Source organism: Cornus florida, unplaced genomic scaffold, assembly GCF_030987335.1.
Source record: "Cornus florida cultivar Cherokee Brave unplaced genomic scaffold, ASM3098733v1 CherokeeBrave_3.0.0_Hap2_Chr06, whole genome shotgun sequence".
In the NCBI taxonomy this organism is placed as follows: Eukaryota; Viridiplantae; Streptophyta; class Magnoliopsida; order Cornales; family Cornaceae; genus Cornus; species Cornus florida.
In genome coordinates, this window is record NW_026775576.1 from 95,860,569 (window position 1) to 95,880,044 (window position 19,476).

Here is a 19,476-nt window from a genome sequence, read left to right on the forward strand (position 1 = left end):
TTGGTTTCTTTAACTATTGTTCTATATTCTAATTTTGTAAAAGAGCTGGTCCTTTAAATTAAATACCATTTTTTTTATTTGAAAGATGAATTCAGTTAAAGAGTTTGTATAATTGTGTGTGTGTATATATATATATATATACAGCTTATAATTAGCATAATTACTTTTGTTTGGCTATCTACAGAATTGACAGATGTCACAGATTATTTCTTTGATTGATTTTACTTGGTGATTGTCCTAAAAAACTCAAAAGTTTATTCTTTTTTCAACATGAATCAATAATGCTGTTGATGCAACAATGAAAAGATGTGATTTATAATTGACAAATATGAAAACCCCATTTGTTTTCAATGTCTAGGCAAGTACGCACTACTGTACTAGCAATAAAATTGGCGTTGACCGGACAATTTTGTAGTGGTAAAGCCATAGTTTTCAGTATGGGAGTCAACATCAAGTCTAATAAATTCGATCCTATCCATATTTTCTACTATTGATAAGAATAATGATATAATCTTTGAAATTTAAGGACCCAATGGGAGAGTTGAAACTTTGAAAGATCCCTTATCCTAGTGTGACTCGCAGGGATGGGTCTTAATATTATGACCTTTAAATACCAAAAGGAAGAGTTTTTATTTATTTTTATTTATTTAAATTTTTTTTTTTTCTCTCTCTATTGCTCTCTCCTGAAATTTATTTTATTTGAAAATGAGTTGTCTCACAAACAATCCCATTGGTGAGTGAAGGCTTGTGTTGAGTTAGTCTATTTATTATTAATTTTTTTTTAAATAGAGAACTCTTTTAACCTGATCAAAATTTTACGTATCGAATTAAAGATGTTTGAGTTTATGAAAACACGCCTTCACCACTTGACCACCACCAGGAGTTGGGCCCAGTCGAATTTGACTTCGAGCTTGAAGTTGTAATACAAGGCTACGAGGCCTTAATCACACAAACTTGGTATCGAATGGGTCAAACCATTATTGCAACTTGCAAGCTCTATAATAAATGGGCTTAAGAAATGAAACTACAATGTCAAGGCCCAATCGAAAGGAGACTCTCTAGACCAATTAAGTCTCATGGGTCAATTCTAGAATAACCAAGCCCAACATGGCCAGCCCACTGTTTTGTGTGTGTGTGTGTGTGTGGAAACGCACATGGCCAGCCACATTCACGTACTATTATTATGCAGTGTCTGGACCTAGAAAAGGAAAAGATACACAATTTGTAGTCAAATGAAGTGATGGAGTGAAAGGAAAAAAGATGGAGTTATATGATGCATGCATTGGAGTGGTAGGTTAATTTGTATATGATTGTTGAATTATCACATGTGGGAAAGAGGAGAAAACAGTTATTGCTTCCATCATGTTCATGTTGCTGATCGATATGCACTTATATATATATATATATGAACATACATATATATATATATAACAAAGTGACAATTGTATGTCTGTGCACTACAGAGACATTTTGTAGATATATGGACAATTGACAGTAGTTTGTGCGCACTAAGCTCATGCCCAAATTTCAAAGAGACGAAAAGCCATTAATAAATACACTGTGTGTATACATATATATGTACAAATTTATATGAACAAGTAACAATGAAAAAATAGGTAAACAAAACTTGCTAACTAGAGTGAAGTGACAAGTGAAGAAGAGTTTATAGCTTTGGTTCTAGGATTCTATTATACGTAGCGTGCTTCAGGAAGAGATCTCAGGACTAATAACCATTTAAGAATTCAATGGGTTGGCATAGGCTACCTACCTATTCATTCTTCTATATATAAGTGTGTTTTTGTTTGACAGGTGTCCAATTTTTTTTATTTTGGATTGTCCAAAATATATGTCTCGTTTTAAAAATCATATTATTATTTTTTTATAACATTATCAATTTAATCTACTTATATTAAACTTATAAAAAAAATACGTAAATCAATGAGAACTCCCGGATGTATTTCGAATGGAGGGAGTAATAATAATAAAAGAAATAAAGAGAGAAAACATGTCACAAGTACATATTGGTTGTTTTATATCATAAGAGACATTCTTATATGAGTGTCAAAAACCTCTCAATGTGCAATCGTCGTAGAACATCTAGAAAAATTAAGTTTTGTTTGACTCCACCTTTTGTTTTTTTTTTTTTTTTATTTAAATGATTTTTTTTCACTCTTAAAAAACGTCACATGTAAGTTGATGAGATTAAAAGTAATAATGGGTCAGGTTGAGTCTGGTTGGATGTCATTCAAAACCCAATTATTTTTAATTATTTATTTTAACCTCATACTAAAATTAATGCAATTTATAATTTCCAAACTACATATTATAATGTTACAAAAGTAGAAGTATATAATTGATAATAATAATATTAATTAATTAATTAATTAATGTAGTAGTAATTCCTCCCTCTATCTCATTTTAATTATCGCCTTAAAAAATCGTGACTCACAAATTACTACTTCCGTCTCACTTTAATTGTTGCCTTCAGTAATTACTCCCTCTGTCCCACTTTAATTGTCACCTTCAAAAATCGTGACTCATAAATTATTACCTCCGGACGATAATTAAAGTGGGACGAAAGTAATAATTTATTACAAAAAAAGTATAATTGACGACAATTAAAATGTAACGGAGGTAACAGGCATAATTAAAGTGGGACGAAGGTAAAAATTTATTACAGAAAAAGTAGAATTGAACAGTAACAAGGATGGTGACAAGTAAAGGGCCCGTAAAACCAAAGCAGTGATAGTGCACCGTACAACAATGGACAGCAGCAATTGTGGGTGTAACTGTTGTAAAAAGGTTTCCCACTTGGCCACGTGTCGGTACAGGGTGGGGAGTTCCTTGATGTGAACAGTACCGCTGATATTGACAATTCAGAAATAATAAATTCTCTTCCCCGACGCACTGATGATGCCACCATCTTCTTCACTTTCTTCATTCATTTGGCGCCAGATCTTTTTTTCTTCTTTTTTTTTTTTTTTAATTGCTGTGTGTATTTGAAATGAGAATTTAATGTGCCTATTGGCATGTTCTTTTAATTTATGAGTTGAGTTAATCTGAAGCAACATACTAGCACATTTGATTTAAATTTTTAAATAAAAAATAATTAATAATTACAGTAAATTAATAGACTTATTTTTTTTTAATTCGTTAATAATGTAACACATAAGAAAGTAATATCTCTACTTAATTGTATTTGATATAAATAATAAATTATAAATTATTTGATTAGATAATTCAATATAATGTTTGGTTAATACGCAATTTGTATTGATTATTTTATGTTGATAATGTCTGAATTCGTCCAACATAATCGCGGGACTGATACAGGTGATAGACACTGCCGACCATGTACTAAAGTTGTAAGGTTATAATTGAACCAAACATTGGCGACTAAACAAGGAAAAGAATCATTGTCAAAAACTAGCCGACAAAATGGAGTGAGGTCATTGCAAGGTACTAAGGGACCAATTTCCTTATCGTTAAGAGTTGAATTCATTACCCAACGTGGAAACTGAAACATGCACTTTTTTGAATCTGCTACTGCTACTTACTACTTAGAACACCAATTACGAGGTCTCTTAAATTTAAAAGACCAATCTCTCTCTCTCTCTCACAGAGGCCACAATCAGCAAAAACTCATTAAAACATATGTATAGAAACAGCTAAACATAGAGCCCAACAACAATTGAGGTGAGAAGAGGTAGAAGACAAGTCAATTTGGCCTTGAATTCTGTATTGATTCATCAGATCAGATGGTTAAGAAAAGAACAGTGTATCAGTAGTAGTAGTAAAGTGAGAGATACGGACGGCTTGTAAAAAGGCTGTTATTGTAATCTCTCTCTCACACAGTCACACACAGCTTTTCACGCTGCCCATAAACATAACCATACAAATATACGGACTTCTACTTTTTTAATCCCATGCAGGATGCAGCCAAGCAGGTGTACCTGTACCTGCTGCCTGTCTATATGCCAAAGCCGATAATTCCGGGTATCACTTTTCTTCTTTCTTTTACACTTTTACTCCTAATAAATATATATATATCCGCACACATGTATGTGGTGTTAAAAAAAGAGGAGGGAATAGAACTCAATTCATATTCCCTTTCACATATTCTCTCTCCCTCAATTGCTACAGTTGGCTTTAATTTTGAAAGTTTGGTAGTTTCTATACAATCACAGAAAATTCATAATCACTATAACTCAATTATTTTCTTTCTTTCTTTCTTTCTTTTCTCTCTTAGTCAAGTGCAAGGATTGATTGGTGGATTTATGGGGGCTCATTTACCTTCCAAAAGCCCAAAATAAAAGGTTGCAAGGCATGTAATACCGTGACAAAATACAATGTCAAAAGAGTAAATAATTTGTCATAAATACCCTTTCCTCTAAAATAATAATAAAAAAAGAATAGCAAAAACCATCTAAGATGATGTTTTAAGTACTTTGCTCCTCTAGCAATTATAATATATATATATATATATATATATATATATATATATATATTCATATTAGGCAAGACCACATTTTTTATTGGCTTTTGGTAACAATTAGATTAAAATTCAACCAGCATGATTTTTAGTATCAATATTTAGAGAAATCGTGGCCAATTACATGCAATCACTAAGTAAAAAAAATTAATTACACAATTACATACCATGTAATAATTTTTCCCACTATTCATATCAAAGAACAATAAAGATTAGATGTGAATTTTAGACTTTTCCTCCAACACACCGTACAAATAGGATCAACACGACCTTAAAACTCAACAAAGTGTTTTTCAACCAGTTAGAAGTCAGGCACATGATTCGTGTTATAAATACACCATTTCATAGGTTGACTTGAAAATAGTTTCAAGGACAAAATGATGACAAAAAAACAAAAACCATAAAAGGATCCAACCAAACAAGGACAATCAATGGTTCTAAAGAAATGATCAGATTGGGATAAATTGATAATAAATGATATTTCAATGGGTTTTAAATGCACAAAGACCCTCGGAAAATGACATTGCATATAATTTTTGGGAAGCTTTCCCACACAAATGACCTTGCCTGCGAATAATTTTTTATTCTGGAAAAAAGAATTTTCAGTGGACCAAAAAGAACAAGAGAACAGAGCACCATAATAACACAAGAACCAGGCAAAAGATGTATCCTGCGGAAAAGTAACAATTTCTCATACCACCAGGGGAAAAAAACCTAGATTCAGCAAGCTTTTGGTACAGTAGGAGATAATTCAATTAGAACCCTAGTTTGCTTCTTTTTTTTTTTTCCTAATCCACTTTGTTCCTATACAAAGGAGAAAATTTTGGATTATAGTTCTGTTTGTACCTGCTAGAGGTTTCAGATCCTGAAATGGTATTGGGATATGCTGTTAGTATTGGTGATTGGTGGAGAGTAGTGGTGGTGAAGGATATTAGGAATGTGAGGTTGATGAACAGCAGCTGATGAAGCAATCATATTTGAAGTAGCGAATCCTGATGATGCTGCAGTAGAGAAGAGCGATCCTGGGATAGCCCCGACATAAGGGCCCTGGAATTGCCATGCCCAGTTGGGGAAAGAATCAACTTCCATTCTCCTCTCTATTGCTCTTTCCTGTAACAGGAGGAGATCATGGCCTAGTTAATTAACAAAACTTGGAGTTCCTCTCAGCAAGGATTGACAATAATATCATGTATTAACTATCGACAATAACTAGAAGGTCATTTGTCAATGTGTCAGAAAAATGTGGCATAGTTAATTAACAGAAGTTGGAGTTCCTCTCGGCAAGGATTGACAGTAATATCATGTATTCACTATCAATAATAACTACAAGGTCATCTGTCAATTAGTCAGAAAATTAGATGGACATATGCAACATCATAAAGGAAATTTAATACCATTAGGAAACTTCATAAACTTCGCTCAAATTTCAGGCTAGGTGGAAAATTTGCAGAAAACTAACTTGTATCGATGAAATTAACAAGTAAGGTGATGTTGCTGTGAGTAGGCAGCTAGTTAAGTTTTTGGATGAGGTGTCAACATCAAAATATTTTCATATAAAGAAAAACCCAACAGAACTCATGGAATTCCTCCATATTATCATAAATGAATTGAAGAAGCTATGGCAACAAAATTGAAGGAGCCGGTTGGTTTAAAGTTCTGAGCTCGGACAAATGTGAAAAGGAAAATGCATTTATATACTTCAAGAACCATCTTATTGAAATATTCAAATAATATCACCTTATAGATGGGAAAGGTACTGATATTCGCACCACTCCAAAGAGGAGGAGGGTGCTCGGATATCATTGCTGGGCCATTTGGTGGTTGAGGCCGCATTGTTACTGAAGCAGAGTTCTCAACCTGTAAGACACACAGAAGCACGAGGTGAGCTGAGACCTGGCCTAAAATTTAAATTCCAAATGGCAGAACTGAACTAACAAAACTTTGGATATGTGATTTCATAATTACCCTTGTTCTCATGTCCTCAGGCATGGGATATGAGCCATGTAGGAAATGGAACTGCCCCACATTTTTGTTGTCCTTTTGGCTACCAGCAACATGAGGAGGTGCAATGCCCAAGTTAAGATCAAGATTGTGGCTACTGCCTGCATCAAAAGTGTTGAGGAACAATTTTTATCAGAACTATGAAGAAGGATTAGTTTCCTATTTGCAAAAGAAATGATGGGAAATTCTTACACAGATTAGAAAAAACAAGAACTTAGACAAGTGTTACCTTCATTATCAGCCTCAGAACCCAACTCCCCTTCATAAGTGCTTGCCTCAAAGTTGGTGACTGCTTCCCTTCCATTGCATTTGATAGCAGCCTTGTCATAAGCCCTGTTTATCACCGACCAAACAAGTATTAAGTCAAAATATCAAAATCTTGGCAGGCCAAAGTTACATCCAGCACAAAGAAGGGTAAGTTTTATGATCGCCACAACCTTGCGGCATCCACCTCGCTGTCAAACAGGCCGAGATATATATACCTGCACAGATGAAAATAAAAACCAATCAATGAATACAGTACTATTCATCACATTTTTGGTTCTCTCCCTCCCATCTATCCATTGTTTCATTTCACGAGGGGAAATAATTAGTGTTATTTCAGTTCATGAAATCACAAAATCTCAATAGGCAAATCCAAGAACAGCAACTACAAAGATAATTTCAATCCAAATTGTTCCTCACTTCTTGCCAAGGAATTGCCCCATTCGAGCTTCCCATCGCCCACATTTATGCAGGGTTACTCCCCTGTATTTTGAGCTTCCTCTTGAGAAGCCGGTGCTCTGACGACGAAGGATATGAACAAATTCTTCCTTTGTCAAGTTCCTCATCTGCAAAAAGTAAAAACAAAGCAATTCCTAACTAAGTGTCTTACAGAACTTGAGCATTGAGTTTAACTAACAATCTACCACAGAGCACCTGCTTAAGATCTTCCTCATAATCGCTGATAGTGAAATTGATATCAGCATCCACTCCACGGAACTTTATTGCCGCCCGATCATATGCTCTGAGATCATAAATCAATATTACCACAAACTTCCAACCTCAATCACACGAGAAACATCAAATAACAAAACAGTTTAAAAAAATTCAGCCCATTAAAATCATTACCTAGCTGCAGCATGTGCAGTGTCAAATCCCCCTATATAAATCAAACATACAAATTCATGAAAACAAGTCATATCAGCAACTAAGCACAAACACATTAATGACTTGCTTTCTGGCGGAAGTAATAAACAAAAGTGCAACTAAACTCACAGATTACATTTCCTTACCCAAATACACTTGCTTCCCACAGTCCCTGTTACAAACACAAACAAGGCATTAAAAAAACCCCAAAATAATGTATTACAAATAAAATCATAGGCACAAATTATTCTAAATTCAATTCCAAGTAATAATTTGCAAAGAATCAATATGCTCTCAGAAATTTCACTACCAAATATACATACAAAATAAATAATGTAGACTAAATCATACAAAAATGAACGAAATATTCCAAGAAATTGTTCCATATACTAACCAAATATGCGATTCCCATCTTCCCGTTCTCCGATAAAACGTAACACCTCGATATTGCGAGCTCCGAGACCTCGGTCCCCTCCGACTCTTCTTCACCTGTCGTGGCACGATCCTCTGCTCCGGCAAACCACCGTAATTCCCCTCCTTAAACGAATGATCCAACCACGGACGCTGCGAAGAAGACGCCTCTCCGCCTCCACTCGGCGGAAAAAGCTGCTGCGCGACAAAACCTGACCTAACGCTCCGATTCTCATCGTCTTCACCTTGATTACAATCTATATTGCCTTTCAGCACATTGAAGTTATACTCAATGGCATAGCTGTTGCGATGATTGGCGTGAGTAGAGCAAGAGTCCTCATCGCCGCCGAAGCTGGTGGTTTCCGCATTGACGACGGAGGAATTGGAGGTGGCGGAACAGTCCATTTGGCCGCCGGAAAATTCCAGAAACTTCTCCTTAACCATTTCCAGTCCATCTGAGGCTGAATCAGTCGAAGCAACACTCAGATTGAGGTCTAACATCTCTCCGCTCCTCAATTCTTATCAAATCCCTAGCTATCACGCAGCAATATAGTCTATATATGAACACAAAACACAATCGGATCAAAATACACTAAAGAGACTGAAATTTTATAGGAAATTATGAGTTTGATAAACAAATTCCAGAGAGAGAATCGAACGAATTGTATGAAAGAGAAACAAGGATCAAACTAACAAAAGAAGAAACGAACAAAAACATGCTTAAATATATATATATATATATATATAGAGAGAGAGAGATATATAGAGAGAGAGCTACGATATGATTACGGTTGGGAAGAGTGGAAGCATTATTTTTATCAGTTTAGTGAGAGAGAAGAGAGATTTATAATGGAAAGTAGAAATCGGTTACCGACGAGAAGAGGAATCCCGGCCGGCTGTCGGGACTCAGGTAGAGAGAGAAACAGTTGTAGAGAGAGAAAGTCGGACGTTTTTTGTGTGTGCTGGTGTCTGCTCCCGGAGTAAACAACAAAGAGGGAGAGAGTATTTTAAGTTAGTGGCGCGTGGGGGAACGCACGAGTCACGTGAGAGACAACTGCAAACTAGCCCTTGAACTTTCACACATTTCTAAATTGTTCCAAAAAAATTATTCCCAATAATTTCCAAAGCTTACCCTATTCAAACCAGCGTAACTCAATGATTAAGGGGGTAGTCTGAGCCCATAGCCCTTTAGTGATAGCTCGTCTGCCTTATTCCATAGAGGATACAGATGGAAGTGAATATATGATTTATGTATTAGTTGTACCTAATCACCTATAAAAGAGTATAAGAACCACAAAAAAAAAAAAGAAAAAAAAAAGAGGTTCTTTTAGCAACATCATGACAAGAGAGTATTAGTAATTTTATTTTATTTTATTTTTTGGATAAAAGTTCACAAGATTTCTTACAAAATCATTCTTATACACTAGGATAATATTTTTCCCCTCAAGAAAATAGAGGAGAATAATATTCACAATCTACTTCTTCTTTTTTTCTTCAATTGAACTTTTTAATAAATAAAATTATTAATGAACTCTATAAAACGTGAAATGTAAATTTTTTGAATAATCGTAGAGAATGTGTTTCGATAGGATAATTATTTCATTTTTTATTTTTTTTATTTTTTTATATATAGAAAAAGAAGAGTACAAGCACTCATCTCTCATTTCTGAAAAGAGATCAAAGTTTTAAAAAATGGATTTTTGTTAACGTTTTTGTTTTGGGGTTTACCAAAACATAAAAAGGAGGTTTGGGGTTTTTTTAACTGTAGATGATGGATCAAAATTAAAGGAATGAGTGACTTGAGTGTGACTACACATTTTTAACTTTTAAGTGGGGGGTTGTGGGACCACCCGCTAATAAGCCTATGACGACTGACACTCCACGCTCCACTCCATCGCGCGTGCTGTTTTGCATCTGCAGTAAGGAGATAAGGGAGAAAAATGTATGACAAATCCTGTTCACATAGTCACATTCTGAATTGTTGTAGCATCAGTATGAGTGGCTCTTACTACTTTTCAACAGTTCTGTCGATTCAAATTAGCAACTCTAATGCCACCAAAAAGATTGTGTCATTTTATGTTTAATTATGGTGATAATGCATATATATATATATATATATATATTTATATGTTTTAAGGTCGGTTGAAACGATGGACATCAATTTACGTATGGACCTCTCTTGGTGGTGGAGTTTCTTTGCTCCTTGTCGAATTCATACGTGAATTGAAACGTTTTATAGTAAACTCCAATTGAATTTGTTTTCCGGTAAAAATTCACTCCAATTAATCGCCAAATCAAGGGGACTTTATGCAATTTCATTGATTATATTTTAACAATAAGTAAAAAAAGTAATCCCCTCTATTAGTTAAAAGGGGTTTTTGGTGAATTTTTTTTTTTTAAAGGGAGGTTTATTGTAAAATTTGAAAGGGGTTTAATACAATTAGAAGCTTATTCCATACATTATGAAGATTATTGAAATGCTGACTTTTAAATTGATCTTACTTACACATAAAAGGTATTCTCAAACGGTGCATGCCAACATCATGGTATGTCCGACTCATTCGATATCTACTGAGAGTGAGACTATATCAAACGGTGAGAAAAGAAAACTCACATGAATTCGAATGATAGTATTGTCTTATGCTCCTTCCGTCTCAAAAAAAAATCTTTTTTGAAAAATTGTGACTCACAAACGATACATATCAATAACATAATATGTCCGACTCATTTGATATGTGTTGATAGGGAGACTATGTCAAACGGTGAGAATAGAAAACTCATATGAACTCGAATGATAAAAGAGAAATAAAAAAATATTTGGTTGTATTCATCAAACACAAGGTTAATTAATTTCCAGTGACATCAACTCTGTGTGGGAGGAATGACACTGGTGGATGCACTTTTCATCATGTGTTAGCTTGAACCAACCGATTCATGAGACTCACCAACCAAAGACTACATTATAAAAGGTCGGACCCGCCATCGAACATCTTCAACCTCACTTCTCACTTTTCGCTTTAAATTTTGTTGAACTTTGCCAAAAACTTGCATAGTTACTCAATTGAAATATCCTACCCAAATCAAATCATTAACTGGTGAATACTATATACACACACATATATACATACATATACATACATATATATTTGGATAGAGACTTCAAATTTTTTCTGTTCATTTTGTGTGAAGACATAAACGTGTATCAAGTAAGTCTAAAAAGGGCTGAGTATGAAATACACGGTTTTTGTTATATGGTTTTGTGTTCATAAATCTTGTAATTATTAAAAAAATTCAGAAGATTGATCTCTACATTGAAAAGATAAAAGAAACAATGAGTCAACATAATACAAACCATGTCTACCAGATAGGAGCTTAACATTTTTTTTTTTGTTAAAAGACGAATGTTTTTGAATTGAGGGAAGTTTTTAAAAGTTGCAAAATTTGATGTAATATATGAACAAAATTGAACTAAGATCAAGTTGTAGATGGTCGGCTATATTAAAATCTCACTAACTAGTACTAGTTTAGCAAAACATATTGCCTTAATGTTTGTGTTATTTTACATGAATATATAACTCGAGGAAGTTGACATTATGATAAACAAAACCACATTGGTTCTTTGCATATGCATTGGATTCAAACCAAATCAAAATGAAATTAAAATTCCTTAGTGCTTCAAAGCTGGATTCAAGTCCACTTGTGAAAGTACCATAATAGCGCCAGATTTGGACAATTTGGTTGGTGGCTCCCACAGCATTATAAACCGTTGATATCTAGAGAAAAGATTATAAAATTCGGGACTATAAATAGCGTACTCTTGACCAATCAGGACACAGAAAAACTCCACGCGACAAGCAAATAATTTAAATATTATAAAATAAATCACGTAGTCCTGACCCATCAGGACACAAAAAGGCTTAACTACACAATTAGATATCATTACCACTGGGACTCTAAATAAAACACTATATCTCTGATTTGGTTTACAAATAAAATATCTAAAAAGGTATGGAATAATTTACAAATAAAATCGATTGTGTAATTCATTTGTCTAGAGTTTGATTAGACTCCACAGAATTTTAGATGGCCATTCAATATGTAATCATTCAATCCATTTATCAAAAGGTTTAGATGGCATTTCTATTTTGAAAGAAATTATTTTTGACAACTCCGAAGAAATCAAGGCACTTTGAGACTGCTATTATTTAGGATTAATTTCAATAACATCTTTTTAGATTAGACCAAATATCACTTTGAGATATCTTTTGAAAGTAGCTACCATTTAAGTCCATTTCTATTTTTCGGTGGTAAAAAAAATGAAAAAAAACAACTTTATTCAAACAAATCAATATTGGGTTTGAGGGTTTTGTGTGGATCAGCTAGAAGTATTCAAGGACGATTTATTATCAGATTTTTTATATGGGTCCATGTTAAGCCATCGGTTTTCAAAAGGTTCAGAACAGAGTCTAAAGGAGTAAGGACAACCCACGTTAGTTTAATAGGTAAGAGACTGTAAGAGATTGTGGGTCTGTTGAATTTGAACTTCTCAAGATGGGATCGACTGTTGAGGTTGAAAACAAAGATCCATGGCATGTAACTGAGGCTATATGCCACCGAAATTTTGTTATATGGGTGATTGATATATTCTATGCAAGTTTTATATACTTCGTTAGTTAAGAAATAAAATTAAGGTTTTGGAATTTGTTTATTTTTACATTTCTCTTAGAATCGATGATATTGGAAGAAACCATTATCGGTAACAATAGAATAGTAAGAGTTGCAAATTCCAAGAAAAAATAGAGGGGCGGTGGAGAGTTGCAAATTCCGGTGACAAGTTGACGAACCAATGATGGGTGTTGGGTTGGGATTGGGATTGTGTGGGAGGTGGTGGTGGAGGATTTCTGTGTGTATATCTATATATATATATATATATATGTATATATGTCTATGTGTGTAATGTGTATATATATATGTCTCTGTATATATATATATATATAATTTGAAAATTTACAACTTTTTAGGGTTAGTTGAACAAATTTAAAGCGTGATTAAGTTATTTTATGCCGTTTATTTTATGCCGTACGCTGCGTACCAGAACTGTTTAACTAACGGTTAGGGTCTTAGTGAAAAACGGAACAAAGATTTGTAACGTGAATGATACTTATTTTCAAAAGACGATTGAAGATAATATTTGATCAAACTGAGGAGGTGTTAGTGAAATTAACCCTTTTCTTAAAATACTTCTAAACTTTTGTTACAACATCCAAATTCAAAGAGACATCAAAACCTTCCGACTATTGAAAACTTCGTACAAATAAGTAAATCACTTGCCGTCCAAATAAGTAAATCACTTGCCGTCTTTTAGGAAATCAAACAGACCTTAAGTAAAGCTCACTTAATCCACCCTCACACTCTTTTATGCATTTCAATAACAATCACAAGATCAACTTTATAATTGGGCTTCTAGAGAATTAATGGCCTCGAAGTTTAAAAAGGCTCAGAAATGCAATCTACAGGGAAGTACATTTTCGTAATAATCCCCTCCAAGCAAACCAAATATGATTAAATTTAAAAAATAGCTCTTTCTTTTCCCAAAAAAAAAAATCAAACACCTTACCCGGAAAAAAGAAAAAAAACACAACTTCAAAGCCCAATAAATTCAATCAAGATAGATAGCAGAGAGAGAGAGAGAGAAAAAAAAAAAAAAAAAAAAAAAAATCAAATCTGACAAATCATCAGTTCCACCAACAAAAGATCTACCTAATTAGGAAAAGAACTAGACCAGCCCTCTAATCCTACATTAATAAACAGTAAATTATAAATGACAAACACTATAATGAACCTTTCAACTTGAAACAGAATTACGCAAAAACACAGCAGCAAAGTTTAAACCGACCCACCAAACTTTAACAGGACAGGGGAGAAAGAGTAAATAATCAAATCAAAAGGGCACTGAGCCAAAAAATATGGAACAAGTGCTAGAATCACTGGCAAACATAATGGAGTACGAATAATAATACTAAGGGAACAAATGCTCTGGACTCCAAGCATGCTGTAAAGGCATTTAATTGAGTCCACACAACAAACCAACTTTAAACAATCATTAAGAAACTAAAACCAATTTCAAGTAGCAAACCACAATGATAAATATTCAACTTCCGTTTTAACAAAATTGCTTCACCGGGACAGAAAAGGAGACACCATAACATGGAAGGTAATTGACTCAGCAGACGAACAAAGTAACTTATTCTAGTAATTTCCCTCCCATTGAATCTAATTAATGTCTTGAAATGCAAACAAAACACAAAGACAACACAAAAAGTAACCAAGGATTAACTAAATAGATTCTAAGAGAATTTCAGTAGCTTAAAATCAGATCATTGGGAGACACCCAACCACTTTGAGAAGTTCTCGAACTCGGTGTAATCGCTGTCTGAGATCATTGTCTGGTACCACGCCTTGCCACCAGCCCTAATTGAAGCCGCCTCCTCCTAACAAAGTGAAGGGAAAAATGAAACAAAAAGAGGTTAGCCCAATTTCAAAAAAATCCAGTTTCCTCGACACACAAAAATTATATAAATTTAAAAAACTTCTGACATTCATGAATAAGCCGAGTAAGAAAGGCCACTGAACCAACTACCAGGAAAATAGACAGTGAAGAAGTACGTGAAGGAATCTCTCCAACCATAGGTTGTGAAAATTAAAAGAATAAGACTCACAAGTATGAAATCCATTTAAAAGAGAGCAATAACAATACACCTTTGAAAAGTACATCAGATTGAAAAACTCATAATATCATTGATATTAGAAACAATTAATTTAAGGTGGTGTAGGAAAGTTGTTCAAAAGTTTAATGGCAGAAGGATGCAGCACTAATTCCTTCTTTTTTTTATAAAAAAAAAAGAAAAAGAAAAAGAAAAAGAAGAAGAAAAGAGATAACACATCACGGATTTGCCTGTAAAAAAGCCCTAGAACAGACGTGCAATCAAATGGCACCAATAAACATTGAGTGACACTCTGGGAAATGCTAATGATAAAACCTTTTTTGAAATAATACCAGTACCACCAGGTGGTGTCACAACATTTGTATGACATACAAGTAGAGCTATTTGACAATTACTATGCTTAAAAAACTAAATAACCACTTCTCCAGACTCCTGTAAATGCTCTTAATTTCAATAATTATAATAAAAAGTAGAGTATGTAATCCTCAAACAATTCAATGTAAAAATGAAAACAGTATACAATTAAAGTAAAATAAATTTTTTTTAAAAAAAAAAGTCTTTTATGGAATCTGTAGGAAAAAGTCTTTTATGGAACCTGTAGTGTTTTACATGTTCATCAGCTGCACAGTTAATGGTCTAGTCAATCTTTTCTAGTTGAGAAGCCGAATAGAAAACACTCCCATATTACTCAAAGTAACTTGTGTGTTTTTCTGCCTTTCTAAATTTGGTTAGGAGTTAACGTTCTTTTTTCATTGCACAGATAAACAAAAACAGACACATCTATGTGGATGTGGGTAAATATAGACCTAGTTTCTATGCATATTACCTGAAAAAAATGGATATTACACTAAATGTGCAGTATGCAAAAATTTTGATGGTACTATGAACTCACTGAGATTGTGATCTATATTTGTTAATTTAATGGGTAATCCTTATTATGGATCTTTTTAGAATAGTTATGCATTCAACTTTTGAAGATTTAGTGTTTCTTTATTTATATAAACATAAATTGAAATATTTATGGAGGAAAAAAAAAAATAACAAGTTTAATTGAATGAACATTCCTTAATTAAACTTGGCAATTTTCCACCATGACAGGCGACAGTCGCCCTGGACAATCGACCAATCACAACTTTGAAATAAATAGGACTCCTTTTCCCACCATTCTTCCTCTTTTCAGTTGAGTTTAGGGGTAAAAAAAATGGAATGAAAGATTAGGGTTTAACCAATTTATGGCACAGAGAGTAAAATTCCAAGAGAGAAAAAAAGGAAGAATGGTTGCTGTTCACAGCTGTTGTGATTTGTTTAGGCAAGTGTCTAGTGACAATCGCTAGGACTCTTCCCCGCCATTCACTTGTGCCACAAATTGGAATCTATCTTGTGACACAACTTGGAACAACCTAAACCCTATCCAATTTTTTTTAACCCTAAACTCAACCGAGCTATGTCAAGACCCTATAGCACTCCCAACAAGTCATTGGGGAAAACAACAATAAAGTACCCATTGAGAACTGAAGAAGGAAAAAATAACAAAAGAAAAAGAGCAAACTAAAGACCAAAGGGCATCTATCCCAATGGTATAATGGTAGAACCTCCCTCTTCACAAAGAAGAGTAGAAATGTTCTACCCCGCGTAAGCAAAAGTGTGTGTGAGTACTTACTTGATTGAAAAAAAATAAAAAGAGAAGAAACGTGAAATATGGTATGTTTTTTTCAGGTAAGTACTCACACACACTTTTGCCCATGCCCAGGCTCGAATCCCTCCCCCTCCTATAGGGAGCTTATACTATTGGGCTCGAGGCCCTTTGGTTATGCCATTTATATTTAAAAAATGGCATTGCCGATCAATTAAAGTTGTTTTTTTTTCATAAATACTATTTAGACGATTCTACTCAATCTTCAAAACTTGAATTCATTCACTAAACATCCGTAAATTTGATTGTGTGGCCATTAACTTAGCAAGCATGGATCACAACCTCACAAAGTTCATGGTAACTTCATACCGACCTAATATGCATATAACCATATGTCTGTGTATTTGTGCATTGAAGTAGTCCCTAGGGAGTCGGAAAAACATCACAACAGTTAACATTTCAATAATACTAGCATACAACTAACAAAAAACAAAGATAAAACAAGTCACTAACCTTTTACCAAAATTTATACAGGCATTTATACAACTAACACAAGTAATATATGCATGCATGTGTATTGTCGATCAATTATATTGCATTCCACACAACATTCACCAAGCATAACCATAACAAAAAGTAAAACCAAGCTAAAACCATTCGTTTCCCAGACAGTTATCGCATCTATTTAATACGAGAATTCAACAAGATGAAAAACCAAACACAGACATGCAACATACATTTCAGCATTCACAGGGAGACTAAGATACGTGAAAATATAACAAATTAATAAAAAAATGTGCAAGCATGCATTAAAAAAAACAAATTAAAAAGTACATGAAAATAGAATTAAGTATACCTTCGTGATTGGCTTTCTCTTCTTATCAAGCTTCTCCTTCTTTGCCTTCACGCGCTGAGCCTCAGCCAACAGCGCCATCCTCCTCGCGGTCTTTGCGTAGGGATTCAGCTTCAACATAGTATTAAGATTCTTCAGTGGGTTCTTCTTCATTGGAGCTCTCTTCACCTCCTTCTTGATCGGCCTCACAACCGACTGAACCTCATCGGAGTTGATAATCCTAGCCAGGTCCGCATTGACCATCTTCGACCTGGGCAACACATACCCCTTCTTCTTCAGGGACGTCTTCTCAAAGGACCCATAAATCGAATCCAATTTCTCAAATGCAGACTTGGTCCAGATAATAAATCTTCCCAAATGTCCTCCCGGAGCGAGCTTCAGAAGATTCAGACGATCAACGTTTGCAACCTCAACTCCAGGGATGTTCCTGAAGGCCTTCACAAGCTTCGAGCCCTCAGTGCCGTATACAATAAGAGGCCCTTTGCGAGAAATGTAGCGGCGATTGCGCATTTTCCCCTTACCAGGACGAATCGAGTGGCTTTCCTTTGCCTTCTCGACGTCGGTATAAGCTCCAATCTGCTTGAGGACTTTGATAGCGCCCGATGTCTTCTCGACACTCTCGACTGAATCGTTGATGACAAGGGGGATTTCAGGAACGGTTTCGATGCGGTGGCCACGGGCCATGACAAGGGAGGGGACAGCGGAGGCGGCGATGGCCGAAGCGACGGCATATCGCTTCTGGTTGATGTTGATCTTGCGGTGCCATTTTCTCCAGATCTTGGTGGGAGCGAACATTCGGCCACCGCGGCACATGTTACCGAAGGCACCCTGACCTGCGCGGTGGGTACCGCCGCCTGGGACACGGGGGATACGGGAAACAGCACGGCCGGTACCCCATGACTCGGCGGAGGTCTGGTGGCCGGCCTTCTTGGAGACGGCGTAGGGCTGGCGGTGGTTCTTGGAGATGTTGGCGTGGACGAAGTTGACTATGTCCGGTCGGATCGAGGACTTCATAACATCCGGCAAGGGGAGGGAGTTGGTGGCTCCATCCGTGGCCATGTCCGATTCGAGGTGGTGGACGGTGACGAGAGGGCGAGCTGCGGCCGACATTTTACGATTGTTTTGGTGGGGATGGGAGAGTGAGAGCTAGGGTTTTTGGGTTGGAGGTGAAATTAGGTTTTAGTGTGACGTGACATATATATAGAAGTGGGAATGAGGTTTAATTACGGATGCGCCATTGGGTTAAGTGGTGTTTGGTGATGGGTTCTAGACAAGGTCTAAATTTTTTAAAGGCAAGGCCCACCACAACACTGGCCTTTGGGAGGTGGACTACTGGTCGTTCATGTTCCTTTTTAACAGGCTTCAATTGGGCTTGTAAATTTTTGAGCTTCCATTTTTTTTTTCGAGAGCTTCCACTTGCTTGACTAAAAAATTGTCTTATAATTGAAATATATAAACATTATATATTAATATTAGTATATAAAATAATTAAACTAGTTGTAACGTTATATCTCTTTGCCTTCTAGAGCAAAAAAAATCCAAGGTTGAATATTTTTATAGACAAAAATATAAAGAGATTGGTCTACCTTGCAATAATTTTGTGATGCTATATTTAACCCTAACGAAGTCTTTGTGTGCACAAGTTCAAACTTATTTTACTATTCGAAAAAAAAAAATTCAAACTTATTTTGTTTCAACTTGTCTAATAAAATTTGACATAAATTAGTTCATTCTTAGAGCTCAAATTTTCTAATCAATGATTTGAAGGACTAACAAACAAAGATCTAGGCAGTCTCATTCATGGATCATGGATCATGGATCGAGGTTTAACCTCAAAAAGAAGAATGTAAGTTCATGGTAGAACCCTCTAATTATAACTTCTAATCCGCTCAGATGTGGTACATATCAAAAAGTATGAATAGGAGTAGACATGAACACAGTAATACGGTAGATATAAAAGAAAAAAAGTAAGATAAGGATACGAACCGGATACGTTAAAAAATAATAGTATGATATGTATGTATATATATATATATTATTTTTATTTTTATTTTTTTACCTTTTTATTCATATAATCTTAAATAAGATTACTAATTTGAAGTTTAGAATTAGATGTTTGTTATTTTTGTTTTCTTAAATTTTATATTATTTTTAAATTGCATTGAATCATATTCTTTTAAAAAATATAATTACAAATTCCTATTCTGAAAGTGTTCTAAATGTATCCATATTA

General features: G+C 34.8%; 2 protein-coding genes across 2 annotated transcripts; both read right to left on the reverse strand.

The window, feature by feature from the left end:
* Positions 1 to 5,160: 5,160 nt before the first annotated feature.
* Positions 5,161 to 8,999, reverse strand: LOC132313086 (APETALA2-like protein 3). Its single transcript, XM_059811732.1, has 10 exons — positions 8,016 to 8,999; positions 7,768 to 7,793; positions 7,604 to 7,634; positions 7,412 to 7,499; positions 7,178 to 7,323; positions 6,931 to 6,975; positions 6,723 to 6,826; positions 6,458 to 6,594; positions 6,230 to 6,349; positions 5,161 to 5,602 (listed from the first exon to the last, which is right to left on the reverse strand). The coding sequence occupies exons 1-10, from the start codon at positions 8,531 to 8,533 to the stop codon at positions 5,351 to 5,353; spliced, it is 1,467 nt and encodes a 488-aa protein (XP_059667715.1). The 5' UTR covers positions 8,534 to 8,999; the 3' UTR covers positions 5,161 to 5,350.
* Positions 9,000 to 14,135: 5,136 nt separating this feature from the next.
* On the reverse strand, positions 14,136 to 18,421 carry LOC132313087 (large ribosomal subunit protein uL4-like). The gene is made up of 2 exons (XM_059811733.1): positions 17,247 to 18,421; positions 14,136 to 14,523 (listed from the first exon to the last, which is right to left on the reverse strand). The coding sequence occupies exons 1-2, from the start codon at positions 18,351 to 18,353 to the stop codon at positions 14,410 to 14,412; spliced, it is 1,221 nt and encodes a 406-aa protein (XP_059667716.1). The 5' UTR covers positions 18,354 to 18,421; the 3' UTR covers positions 14,136 to 14,409.
* Between the last annotated feature and the right edge of the window lie 1,055 nt (positions 18,422 to 19,476).